The 13,794-nt window shown below is 49.0% G+C and overlaps 1 protein-coding gene across 2 annotated transcripts in view; it reads right to left on the reverse strand.

The window, feature by feature from the left end:
* Window positions 1–7,490, reverse strand: part of XKR4 (XK related 4) — a 253,701-nt gene extending 246,211 nt beyond the window's left edge. For both annotated transcript variants that reach the window (XR_012763436.1, XM_075416140.1), the window contains exon 1: window positions 6,600–7,490. Coding sequence is in view for 1 of the 2 variants with exons in the window: in XM_075416140.1 (XP_075272255.1) it covers window positions 6,600–7,444 (845 nt within the window). In the remaining variant the exon portion in view is untranslated. The remainder of the gene's footprint in view (window positions 1–6,599) is intronic.
* Between the last annotated feature and the right edge of the window lie 6,304 nt (window positions 7,491–13,794).

The raw sequence follows: 13,794 nt of genomic DNA on the forward strand, positions 1-13,794 counted from the left end.
ATGGGGTTGTTGTGACCCAAGTGCAGGACCCGGCATTTGGCCTTGTTGAAGCTCATACAGTTGGCCTCGGCCCATCAATCCAGTCTGTTCAGATCCCTCTGCAGACCCTTCCTACCCTCAAGCAGATCAACACTCCCACCCAGCTTGGTTTCATCTGCAAACTTACTGAGGGAGCACTCAATCCCCTCCTCCAGATCATTGATAAAGATATGAAACAAGACCGGCCCCAAAACTGAGCCCTGGGGGAACACCACTTGTGACCGGCCGCCAGGTGAATTTAACCCCATTCACCACCATTCTCTGGGATCAGGTATCCAGCCAGTTTTTTACCCAGTGAAGTTTCCAGTGGACAAATACTAAGCCAGCTGACAGGGAGACATGGACATGGTAAACTGATGTAAGTGACCTGAAGATACAGAGCAGGGTAACAGAAGCTGTAGATCATGCTGTGATGTTACACTTTCTTGTTTCCCCACATGAGATATGGACATGCAAACTGACCTTACAGCACTAACTACTTTCCCTGATGTAAGTAACACAGAAATTTTAGCCAAAAAAACCTCATCTGGCTGCAAGAAACTTTCTGCAAGTTTGCAACATTTAGAAACAAATTATAATGTGAAACATTTCTTTGAATTCATGGTATGTATGTATAGACATTTCTGCATGGTATCAGAGAACTCTAGAATAATATCTATACAAGGTGGAACGAAATCCTCTGAAACACAAACCCATAAAATGATAGAGATTTTCTACTGTTTTGGAAAAAGCCAAACATAAATTCCTCCGATATATAACTTTCTAGAAAGCATTCTGTGTATAAAATGTTTGTTCACCTACTAAGGCAATTGAGCAATATGAAATTTTGGTGCTTAAGCAGACCTTTGAAAATCTGAAAACTTACATAACTGATAAATATTCTCTACAGAGAGAACTCTTGTTAAATATTAAATGTACAGTATCTTTCTTCTAAAGTACATCAGCATCTTTTACATGTAGCTTAGGTTATTAGAATAAACTGAATACCAAATCTGATTTGTATGCAGACTTGTAAGAGATTTTTAAGAACATAGTAAAGATTCACTTTTGTGTTTAAAAAAAAAAAATAAAGGCACAGCCTTCATCTGCATGTCACTGTCTCCAGGGAAAAAAAAAAAAAAAGAAAGAAAGAAAAAGAAATTGAATATTTATACTGCTGTATATATTAGCAAAAGTTTAAATGTAGTTAGGCCACTTACAGGGTGGGCTGCCCCTTCTATTCCTGCTTTCTGAGCGGAAAAATAGAAAACTTTAATTCCTATTTCTGACAGTGCATCACCTTTCCCGAGTCCTAAAGACACAGCAAGCAAAATAGTTAGCCAGTAGGACTTCAACTCAAGCACTGCAGTAATTCAATAAAAGAAATATGGTATTGCTGAGTGGTAGCATTTCGCTACACTAAGAGACAGATGGGGAGGATATGCAATAATCTTGTCTAGGAAATGGCTATGACTCATAAATTTGGACTCAATGTGACAAATTATCTGACAGATTTCAAAACAGTGAGAAAAACTGGTGTCAGATTGAGATATTATCACATCTGAGTGTGAAGTCCGATGGCAGCTGGAATTATTGACCACCTAACTACACTGAACTCCTACACCATTACTGAACAAAAGTGTCAAAACTACTATGCGGAGCAAAACGCGAAAACAAATGAACCTGTTTAAGAACGGAGTTGAGCTGACTTAAAGACCAGCAATGTTTTTCTTAATTTGAACTACCTTTCTCACAGTTCCAGCTTAGGGGCCCAGTCGTGCTTAATAGTGAGCACCCAAGGAGATCATCAGGAAATCGTCACACACCGCGCAGACACCATTTCCCCTTTTTTTTTGAAATTTTAAGAGCATCAGCTGATTGCAGAGGTGAAGCTTATGAGTGCAGGCAGTGAAATTTCTTTGGTGGATGATCCAGCCCTGTGAAAAATGCTTCCACAGGGCACCATAGAGACTGCAACTCACACTGCTTCCAGAATCCAGCATCACCTCTACAACCCTCCTCCAACCTTTTTTTTTATCCCACTTAAGAACCAGGAAGGAGAAGAAAGGAAATGATTTCTTAGTATTACACATAAACAGATATAGCTAAATCATAGCATCATTTCTCAGGGAACCATTCCCACTTTGGAACACACACCTGCCCCAGACAAGTGCCACCTGGAAGGGCCAGCAATTAACCTGGCATGTCCTCCTCGTTCTCTAGGTGGATTCCCACACAGCTGGCAAATCTCAGCCATAACCCCTCAATCTCTTGAGAAGGATATACTTAAGCATCTCAGCATCATCTCAACTACCCATCAATAATTTTAAAGGGTAATTTCCAGTCCTCTTCTTTCCAGTGATTCACCCTTCCTTTGGCCTTGTTGACTACAGAAACTTGACAGTTCCCTTTCAGGCACTTCGACTGCAGCCTTTCAAGCAAAATGACAGCCACAGTGGGAACCTCCAAGCACTCCAAGCACCAAGGCAGCCTGCACACGCCATTCCCCTACAAGGCACAACAGCTGACTCGGAGCTATATCTTGCTTTCCAGACGCCACAAGATGGGCCACCATCAAGTCCTCCAGTCTCCTCCTCTCACCCACCCAGCTTCCCACAACCCGTGCTCCCCCCAGGCCCGTCTCTCAGGACCCCTTTACCCAGCTTCAGGAGCATGGCTCTCCGGTCTTGTCAGCTCGGAGGAACCTTAAACAGAAAAAAAAGTTTTCAAAGAAATGCACCAGCTCCACAGGTGCGAAGTGAACGCCATTATCTCTTGCATCCAGTCACCAAGTCTTGCCATCCACTGTGAGATCTGAAAGCCAAGGCTAAGCCTGGGAAGCTTAGTGAATCAAAGGGATGCTCAAGGGCAGTGCTTACATACTTTCATGCTAGGCTCAAAGGGCAATAGTTTATCTGAATGCTACTGGCCCACAGACCTCTATGTAGTCCTTACAGACTATAAATTAAAGCATCCACCGCCCTTTTTTTCCTTTCAATGGAATACAAAGACCCTGTGCATTACATCCTTCTTGTACTCCCCAGAGTCTACTAATAAAAACCCATGTCTCTCACAGCATCTTCCTGGGAGAGGAGGGCTCCGTAGTGTGCCTTCCACACCCATATGTTGGCAAAAAGCAGAACACACTGGAAGTATGGATAAGGAAACGTCTCTGTATCTATCTCTAAAGGCAGAAACTCATCAGTGATCATATTTCAATACGAAACTAGCTGCCAGCAAAGGCCTAGTAGCTGCACTCAGCTGTGGCAAGCGACTCCTCAAGAGACTTCACTGGAATTTTAACTGGAGGACAGTGTGAAGAAGAAGTCTGTGAACATCCAAACCTGTGAAAAGAAGGTATTCACATGCTTAGTCTTCAGAATGGAAGAATGCAATCTTCTATAATTTGAGGGGAAAAAAGTTATACTGATTTCAAAAGAAAAAAAGACACTTTTTTATTCAGAACTGATTGGCAGCTTAGCTGCTCCTGCAGCTCCCCTTCTTTACACTCTGGCAAAAAAATTGGTTTCGCAATTTTAGATGCCTATTTCCAGCATTGTTCCATGCCACATTAAAGACCTCATTCATTTCCCATTAGCACATTTGAGTTAAAATTAACACATAATCATTTTCAATGATCTCGCTTTCAATATGTTTGTAAACAAAAACTAATCTCAAATGCAAGACATGGAAAAGCTTTGGAATTGTTAAAAGTCATCCTGACAGAACTAATCACCAAAACCACATTTTTAAACTTTGGTTTTTTTTTAACCCAATAACACTGGGATTCCCAGTCCTACCCCCGTTTCTCAGGATGGCTTCCTTAAATCAGCAGTTTACACAGTTCCCCCAAAAACCTTTGGCAATAGGACAACTAAAGGGAAACTGAAGACCTTGAGAATCTGTTGAACGTTTTAAGAGGAGACAGAGCACAGTAAACACCAAATGAAACCTGAATGAGCACCAATCTTGGTATACTGAGAACAAGGCACCAGCAAACCTCTCCTCTCATTCCCTGGTATCTTTGCCCTTATGCAAAACTCAGTTCTCACACCTAGGGCTCCTTGTCAACAGAGAAATGACAGAAATATTACTGTCATTTTTGCTTGGGGGGGGATTTAACATGGTAAGTAACAGAAAACTGAAATGTAGCTGTAGGGAGGCTTTAATCAGGGCCAAAAGAAAAAGAGAAGGAAAAACTGAACGCTGAGAACAGAAAACACACACAGAGAGGCACAGAACAAAGGGCAACTCGGGTTTTGTCAACCGTGGGGATGGTGCCCCCAGCATATGTGCACTTGTGGTGCCAACACAGCCGGCACGATCTTAGCTGCCTCGAAGAAGGAGTTAGTCTCCAAACACGTGCAGCTGGAAAACACTTCAGATCGTCCTTCAGCCTAAATGTTCAGGAGCTGTTTGCTCTGTTTGCTCAGGCCAGTGCAGATCTTGCACTGCAGAGCAGAAGGTTTCGACTACAAAGTGTGAATGCTCCGTTTTCCAGAAAATCATCGTTATCTTCCACAGATCCTGGTAGCTCTGACACCATGCTTATGTACAGAGTTTCTGAGGGGTTGATGTGACCTCTCCTTTTTGGTCATGATTATTAGTTTTAAATGACTCCAAACGCTCTCCTTTATAAGGAATATACCTAGGGAATTAAAATGAAGTCACTTTAATCAATTATGAAGTGCTGATCTGCAAGACTGTATACAACTGACCATATGATTTGCACTTTTGTGGAGAACTGCAAGTCAAAGTTACTGACAGACAAACGATTCTATGGCTCTGTTTCACTGAAAAAAAGAAAAGAGCATAGCAGGCTAAAACATAAATAAAGTCCTAACACACCTTGTCAACTTAATATTCTGGTAGCCTTACGCTACTGCACATAAAACATGAAGAAAAGCTACATATGACCAAAAGAAGCTCAGCTGGCTTTAAACATGGGAACTAGGTGCTCTTGCAAGGAGTAAATCTTACGTTAAAAGAGACAGTGCTTCAAAAAGCGAGAAGCTGGAGAGCTCTAAATCCCAGCTACCTCCTCTCACACAAGTGCTGTACACTCTGCTCCACCCAAAGCCCTGCTCTTTGTGTTTTCCAACCGAGTCGTGATGCCAGACCTTGTAAAACTCTCTTCTGTCACTCAGCATGATACATGCTGTTTGTCTTCCATATAGATGAGTATCAACACGAATTTCTATGTACAGTTTGAGCCTTGTACCTCCTCTCCTGTCTCTGCAGGATCAGGACTAAATATTACATAAAACCATCTCATTCAGAAAGTCCTAAATTTAACTTCTGTTCAGCCGTGGAGGCAGAGCATACAAGAGCATACGAGTATACAATATCCAGAACAAAGTATCACTTTTTGTTGAAAATCCTGCCTCCTTCTCAAGCTGTGCCATAGTTGATGTCGAGCACATCTGCAACTTGGAGGTAGTCTCACAAGTTTAGAAAATTGCATTTTTAATAATAAACCAAAGCATCTGCGAAGTGAAAGACACTTAGCATAGCATCCCAAGATCTCTGGTCTACTATCTAGCAGCACTTGGATTCCTTGAAGGCCACAAGCAGAACTGAGGTGTACTGGATACCGCACTAGTACAGAGCAAAAGACAGTCCCTGTCCAAAAGGGTGGGACAGAGATTGAACCGCCAGTCAGAAGTTTAGAGTAACAACGAATTAAACTCTCTAATGAAATAATTGTGAAAAACCCCATTGTTTCCAGAACAGAAACGGGAGAGAAGTCCTATCTGTCCACCAGACAAGAAACCCCGAAAGTATTTCCAGCTGTTGCTGTAGTGCACCGCCCCGCTGCATGACCTTCAATGCAGCATCTGTCTGCCGCGATTTTACGTGGAAATTTTAACTCCTTACACACCACGCGTTCTGAACTCTGCACTCCCCAGGCAGCACCATGCGTATTTGCAGGGCATTCCGCCTCTGCATAAATCTTTCCTGGAAATGCCCTTAAAATCGAGGAAAACGTTAGTTTCGCGAACTATGATGTCATCTCCCTTTCCAGCAGGCGCCTTCCACAGCCTCCTTCAGCCCCTCCTTTCCCTAACGCACATCGCGTCCCTCGCCAACGCTTCCGAGCGCGGCTCCTCCGAAGTTGGCTCCAGGAGACCCCCCCTCACTGCACACCAGGCGCGCAGGGAGCGCGTACGCGCAGCGGGGGGCCCGGCGGCGGGCGGGACTCTGTCACCTCCCCAGCCAAACACGGCAACGTGTAAGGCACCGACAGCTTCTGGGCGGGAACCCTTCGCCGACAGCGGGGCCCCCCGCCGGCCCCAGCGCTGTCCCAGCCACGCGTGCGGAGCCCCCGGGACGCGCCTTACCGGGGTGCCACCCGCCCGCCCCCCTGCTTTCACTTCACACCCGCTGCAGCTTCCCAGAAGTTTGGGGCACCTCGCACCAGCTCGGGCCGGGCGACTCGGGGACCCGGCGGGGCGGGACGGGACACCCCTCGTCCGCACCCGGTCCCCGCCGCCCCGAGGGGGGGGGGGGGAATCCCGCAGAGGGGGGAACAGAGGCGAGGCGGCCCCGTCCCCCCGCGGCGCGCCCGCCGGGCTCCTCACCTCCAGACCTGCCCGAGCTGCAGGACGTGGACGAGCGACTGCAGGAGCCAGACGCAGAAGGCGCAGGACGCCGACCTGGCCCCCCCGGCGCGGGGACCGGGCCCGCCGCCTCCCGCCGCGTTGCCGCCGCTGTTGCTGCTGCTGTTGGTGGCGTTGCTCTTGCTGGCGGTGGACGCCTGCCGCTGCGGCGTGCAGGGGCGAGCGGCGTCGATGTCCGCGGCCGCCGAGCCGCTGCTCACCAGCAGCTTGCCCTCGGCGGCGGGGCAGTGCCCGGCGGCGGCGGCGGCGGCGGCGGCAGCGCTGTCCTCCGTGCTGAAGTCGTGCGCGAACCAGCGGAAGCTGAAGACCTGCACGGAGAGGGAGCCCAGCAGGACGAAGAAGAGGGTGAGCCCGAACCACCAGCGCTGGCCCCGCAGGTAGTAGTCGACCGCCAGCCAGATGTCGGTGCCCACGTCCGCGAAGTAGACGGCCAGGGCGGCCAGGATCCAGAGGCAGTCCCACAGCGAGTAGCGCCGCTGCTCCCTGCCCAGCCGCAGGCACAAGGAGGACGAGCCCCCGCCCGAGCCCCGGGAGCCCACGCCGCCGTCTCCTCCTCTGCCGCCGCCGCCGCCGCAGCAGCAGCAGCAGCGGGAGCCGCCGCCCGAGCCGTCCCCGCCGCCGCCGCCGCTGCAGCACCCGCCCCCGGGCGCCTCGTCGTCGTCGCTGCCGCCGCCCGGCCCGGCGCCGGCGGACAGCCCCGGGGCCAGCGCCTGCACGGAGCCCGAGTGCTCGGAGTTCTGCAGCGGCGTGAACGCCACCTCGCCGCCCTTCTTCATCTTCCGCCGCCCGTCCGACTTCGCGGCCATGATGCCTCCCCTCAGCCCCCCGCCGGAGAGCAAGCGGGAGCGGCGAGCGCTCCTTTATCCCGCGCCTCCCCCTGCTCCTCCTCCTCCGCCTCCCGCCTCCCGCCCTCCGCCGCCGCAGCCGCCGCGGACCCGCCGCTCCCCCTCGCCCCCGGTCCCCGCTCCGCGCCGGGCTCCGCGCCCGCGGGCGGCTCCTCCGCGGCGGCCGCGCCCGCAGCGCCGCCTGCCTGCGGGGAGCCGCGCTCAGCCCGCCCGCCCCACCGCCTCCGCGGGGGCCGGCGCTGCCGGGGCCGCCGCCGCCGCGCTCCGCCCGAGCCGGGAGCAGGCAGGGCAGCGCTGCCCGGAGCGGCGCATCCCGCACCCGCCTCCCCGCCCGCCTCCGCCCGCACCCGCCGCCGCCGCCGCCCAGCTGACTGACGCCGGCGAAGAGGATGACCTCATCCCTCTTCCCTCGCTGCCGCCGCCCCCCGCCCGGCACCGGCACCGGCACTGGCGCAGGGGCGGGGAAGGGGGCGCTCGGCCGCCGGAGGGAAGGGCCCGGCGCGGCCCCCGGGGGTGCGGGAGCGCGGCCCCGCGGCGGCGAAGGGAGGCGGCGGCGGCTCGGCTGCCCGGTCCGGGGGGGCGGCTGCTCCGCGGGGCGAAGGAGCGGGGCCGCGGGGGGAGGCGGGGTGTGGCCGGCGCTCCCCGGGGCCGCGGGAGGGGCGCGGCGCTGCCGTCGGCTCCGCTGCTTCCCCCCCCCCCGCCCCGGTGTCCTCGGCGCCGCTCGGGGTGGAGTGGCGGGACGCGGGTGGGTGCGGACGGGGCGGTGCCTGCCCCCCCCCCCCCCCCCCCCCCCCCGGGCTCCTCACAGGGAACGGGGCTCCTCGGACCGGAGGGAGCCGCCGCCGCAGTTCCCGAACTTTGTGAGATGAGACCGGGCCGTGCAGCTCTCGAAGGGTGCCGGGACTCGCGCTCCCTCGGAGGCGTCTGGGGGACGCTGAGCGGGCACCCCGTTACTCCGCCGCCCGGCCAAACTCCACTTCGTGCCTTCAGTTCTCTAGGCGGACTCACGGTGCCTCTCGCCGCCCCCCGCCCGTCTCCCTGCACCTCCGGCAGCCCCCGCAGCGCGGCCGCTCCGCAGAGCTCCCCCGGGTACGTCGGTGGCGGGGGCGGCCCCGCCTGCGGTTACCGGGTCGAGGCCGCGGGAGCCGTCCCGGGCGCAGCCGGCGGCCGCTCCCCGTCGAGGAGCCGGGACCGGCCTGGCGGCCCCGCGGCAGCCGCCGCCCTCGGAGCCCGGCGGGGAACGCGGGGGTAGGGGGCTTCCCGGTCGCTGCAGGCCACCAGCCTCCCGCCCCCGGGAGTCGCCTGGGCCGGGAGGGCCCGGTGCCGGGCGATGGCTCGGTTCGCGGGCGGGTAGGGCCCTTCGCCACGCACCCTTGGCCCTTCGGCCCCTGCATCTCTAAAACCTAGGGGACGAGCAACTAGTGGAGCTTCCCCACCTCCCCCCCTTTTTTTTTTTTTTTTTTTTTTTTGCACCTCTGGAGTATTTTACAAGCCTGCACTCTCCCTCCTTAAAATAGAGCAGTGAGATAGTTCAGCCACGTTGCTGGAATGTCTTAACAAGAGTGGCAGTGAGACTGTGATAGAGCACCGTTACGTCGAGTTATGTGACTAAATACAGTCCCTTCAACTTCATTAATTAAAGAGAAGAAGTCACATGGACAGCTGAAGAATCTGCCTTCTAACTCTTGAATGTACGCAGTAAGTACAAAGTTGCCTTCTGGAAATTATCTGTTACTGATACATACCCGAGATTTCAAGAAAAGACTACAGCGTGCGTTACTCTATTATTCCAAGAGTGCTAAGCACGCAAAAATCAAGTTTGAAAGGTGAAGAGTGCACAAAAAACTAATTTGGCTTGTTATTTTGCATGTTATCACACATTACAAGAGTCTTTCATTACATCATCACGTAATGGTTCTTAAATAATACACATTTGCTCTGCAATCTGGTGCAGTGGTATAGCTGTACTTTTATTTCTATTCTTTCTGTAACCCCATATTTTGTTCTCATTACAATCCATATGATCTTTATTGCCTCAGACTTTTAATGCAAATTGCTTCTTTCTCAAGGTATCTTGTAATAATTCAGTCAGCACCTATATATAATACAATATATTCACTTAAGATTACCTTGTCAGCAGAGAAGGTGCTTAATAATGAAGCTAATTTAGTTGCAAGTTGGTGGGTTTTCTACACCAACAAGTTTCCAATGTTATTCTATTTATAGATACATCTTTAATAAAATGGTTTAGTGGGTGCTTCAAGTTACTTTAATTGTTTGACATATACAGATCTACAAGCTGCTACAAATTTATAATAGAGGTCACAGTGTGATACACCGGTGTGGGGGGCGGGGAGGAGAACAACTGGGCTCCTGTAGCCCAAATCCTAACCTAAACTGCTTGGGCTGGGGTAGGAGAGTAACCTGAAGGTGTCAGATTCAGGATGGAGGGAATAAAACGAAGAACATCAAGATCCAACATACTAAAAGGGCAGAAGGTACCTCTGAGCAATGCCGTAGATATTTAAGAACACAAAAGGCGTCTGTCTAGCTGTACATAGTTGCAGAGATCATGGTAGCTTGCTTAAGGCTACCTGGCTGCTAGCCAGCTTGGAGGAGGTAACTGCTGGGGCCAAGCGTCCCTACAGCCTCCCCTCCCTGCCCCACGTGTGGGACAAGTTTTCTAGTGTATTGACCCTCAGCCACTTCACTCGGGGATAGAATTTGACTAAAGGGATTGATCCGTCGCGCAGGAAGCCTCCACTTCACCACAGCGGGCTGTAGATCAGACCTGTAAATCTGGACGGTGTTCAGTTTGCCAGACATTCTGTTGTGATGGGGAGAGTTTTACACTTTGTTTCCTGTATTTTTCTGGTTTGTCTCTCCTCTCCTCTCCTCTCCTCTCCTCTCCTCTCCTCTCCTCTCCTCTCCTCTCCTCTCCTCTCCTCTCCTCTCCTCTCCTCTCCTCTCCTCTCCTCTCCTCTCCTCTCCTCTCCTCTCCTCTCCTCTCCTCTCCTCTCCTCTCCTCTCCTCTCCTCTCCTCTGCTTTCTCCTTTTTTGTTTCTTTTGTTTGTTTAGCTTGTTTTTCTCTTCTTGGATTCAGCTACTGTTGCATTTATGAGGGGAGTAATACGCTTTCCCACCGATTTTCCTGTTAACAATAGCTGTCTGTTATATGAAGGCATTGCAGTAGACGAACGTTTAAACTTCAATTAAATTTAAGGCCGTTTGATACTTCCAGAGGAATGTCTTCTGTTTTGTTTTCTCACTTAAAAGGTAACAAATGGAAAGGATCCCAAATAAGAAGTGAGTGCTGAAGAAATTGCTTCCAAGAAACAGAACCAAGTTTCCTCTTTGTTGGACTGGCATAGCTTCTGTGGAGCTGTATCGGGGCCAGAGCAGTTGGTATACGCACGGTGTACAAACCAGCGTGCATTCAGCAAGCTGATGTCGTTACAAAACCTCCAAAACTGTTAATTACAAAATATAATTGAAGGGCAAAAATGTGATCACAGACATCAATACAAATTTCATAAACCGAGACACATTCATTTCTTACGTAAAGCTACTTTTTCTCTTTTATCCTTGGCTTCTGTTTCTCCACCTTTCTTTAAAGAAAACATTTTTATGGGTATCACAAGTGCTGCTTTTGCTTTGTTCTGAATTGCAGCAGCTGTTTCCTTTTTTTCCCCATTACAATATCAAATCACCTTTGTCTACTTTAGAGATACTTCTCTTTTTTGTGTCTTTCTGTTTTTTCATTGTGGATTGTCATCACCTCAAACCTAAATGTCCAGGAAGTACGCCTCTGGGTTCCAATCCCCTTGTCTTTGCCGTAGTAAAGGATTTTTTATTTATAAAGGTTCCTAACCATGATGTTTTTCCCAGTCTTCTTTAGCTGTAGATCATAGATGGCCCTATCAAAATACACTCCAGCTCTCGCTTGCAATTCTCTTGTTTCACCATTAGAATATCATTATACTTTAGAGCTCTAATCAATTTTCGCATATGTTCATTCCAAACTATTCCCAAATCTATTTTCCTTTCTTTGGCAATACTTTTGGCAATTTGCAGTTTGGTGCTTAATGCTTCTGCATTTTCTCCTAGCTCAGAGTAACTGAAGCATTGGAATGAGTTCACTGCACCTGGATTTGAAGCCCTTTTGGCAGTACTTTGGCACAAAAGCCTGCCTTTCTTACCGTGCTCCGTCCTTTGGGGAGCAGCCCTGAATCGTGAAGGTGCTGTGCCCCAGAACCCTGCGGTCCTGGCAGGGCTTGCAGTGGGCTCGTCCCTCCCGCCAGCCACAGGTCCTGAGCAGTCCTCCTTAGAAATAAATGAAGTCCTAAGCCATAAGGAGTTCTCTGGTGCCTTCTTCCAGTAGATCTGGTGGATCTGCTAGCAGATTTGCTTCCTATCCTCATTTATTCCTTTCTTTTTCTTGTCTAGCTACCTTCTGATCCGTGTTTTATTTCTGTCTCGAAGGCACCCAGTGCCTTTTGCTGCACTGTTCTCTCTGTCTTGCTGTCCGTAATATAAAGCTGGAGTGACCTGATGGAGAATCTGATGAACATCTATTTTCTTATTCACTCTGACATAGTCTCACTGCCATGTCTTCACTACGTCTGACTTCAACTAGTGCTCCATGTTAAAACAGTGCCCTCGGGCACACACGCATGTGTAATCAATTTCTTTAGAAGCAGCAAGTGAGAATTACTCTACAAAACGTTCACAAGTTTTAGATGTTTTCAATGTATTCATATTTACATTACACACAGGTGCCAGTGGAAGCTATAGTATAGAATGTTTGATGTTTACACACTAATGTAGTTAATCGCCTTTTTGCCCAAATAGCTTCCTTCACAACAGGCACGTGCCACTGTATGCTCTGAAAGGTATGTCCTTTCAATGAAGCCAGTATTTCAGCAAACTAATATAACCACAAATCAGAAATACATTGGTAAATTGCCAAACTATTTGGAAAATTAATATTAAAATACTACATATTTTTAAAACATGTGGAGTATAAACAGCTATTGCTTGCTTGCTTTAGGTTGAGATTATTTTATTTATAAGCCTACATGTAGATACATGAAGAAACATTTCAAACTATAAACTTGCCTTTACAGTTGAGAAAAGAAGCGTGAATCAAATATCTCCATCGGTTAGCCTACTTTTGCAATTACATAGCATACTCTGGAATACTCCCTGGTTTCAGAAATTACTTTGCTTTATAACTTCCTGGTACTGATGTGTTTTGTACATGTAATCGCTTTTCTGTAGCTTGTGAAGGTTCATTTGAAAACGCCAATACATATGTGCCCACCACATGAGATCTGGAAAGGGACAGATGCAACATGGCAGGTCTCTTAGGTGGACACCTAACTTTAAGTAGCCTATAAATCCAACTTTGTGGGATTATTTATATACTTAAGTTTTAGGCATATGCTTGCACTATAAGCACACTTCTATTTCATGCTGAATTGGGGCTGTAGCCTCTTGTATCATATTTCCAGAATGTCTAAACCTTAGAAACATGTAAATACATTCAACTGTACCCTCTAAATAAACAAACAGATAAATTCCAGGTTTATGCAGCCAGAATGACTGAGAACAGCCCCATCTTGACAACAGCGTACTGCCTTTAGTGTTACATATGAAAGCAGAAATGATTTCTTAGAATTTTTTAAAGATTTAACTCAGGATTTCTTAAATTTACATTTAGTATTTAGAAACAGATGCCAGTTACCTTTCGCTCTGCTTCATAGTATGTATTCAAAAATATAATCAAAGATAGACATAGATATGTAATGAACAATAGCAGAAGACAGAGACATATGGGAAGACATCGCAGGAAGCGAGCTTGCAACCAGGCTTTGTACAATGCTGACAACGCTTTCATTGCCATTGTGCATGCAGAAACCAGCCAACAAACAAGCACATCACATTTTATGATAAAGGGGAAAAGCTTTTATGGAATGCCTAAAGGGATGTTAACATGCCCTCTGATACTGTGTTTAAGATGTAATTAAGAATTTTCAGAAGTTGAAGAAGAAAATGAAAAGCCCCATTTTCTTTCCCCCTTTTTGTTTCACCTATTTAAAATTACTTTAAACTAAGCAAAACAATTGCAAAACACTCAGCCGCAGCACAGTAAGTTACAGCGCTGCTTTGCACTGCTCAGTAAGGAGGAGTTTATGGACTTTTCCAGCCTACTGCTTTTCTTCATGGAGAAGAAGTCCAAGGGACCATTTTAAATTGATGTGTGAGCAGGAGATGTTTGTATTTGCAAACACATTTATAAATGGTAACAA

The sequence above is a fragment of the Opisthocomus hoazin genome, chromosome 3 (genome assembly GCF_030867145.1).
Source record: "Opisthocomus hoazin isolate bOpiHoa1 chromosome 3, bOpiHoa1.hap1, whole genome shotgun sequence".
Classification (NCBI taxonomy): domain Eukaryota; kingdom Metazoa; phylum Chordata; class Aves; order Opisthocomiformes; family Opisthocomidae; genus Opisthocomus; species Opisthocomus hoazin.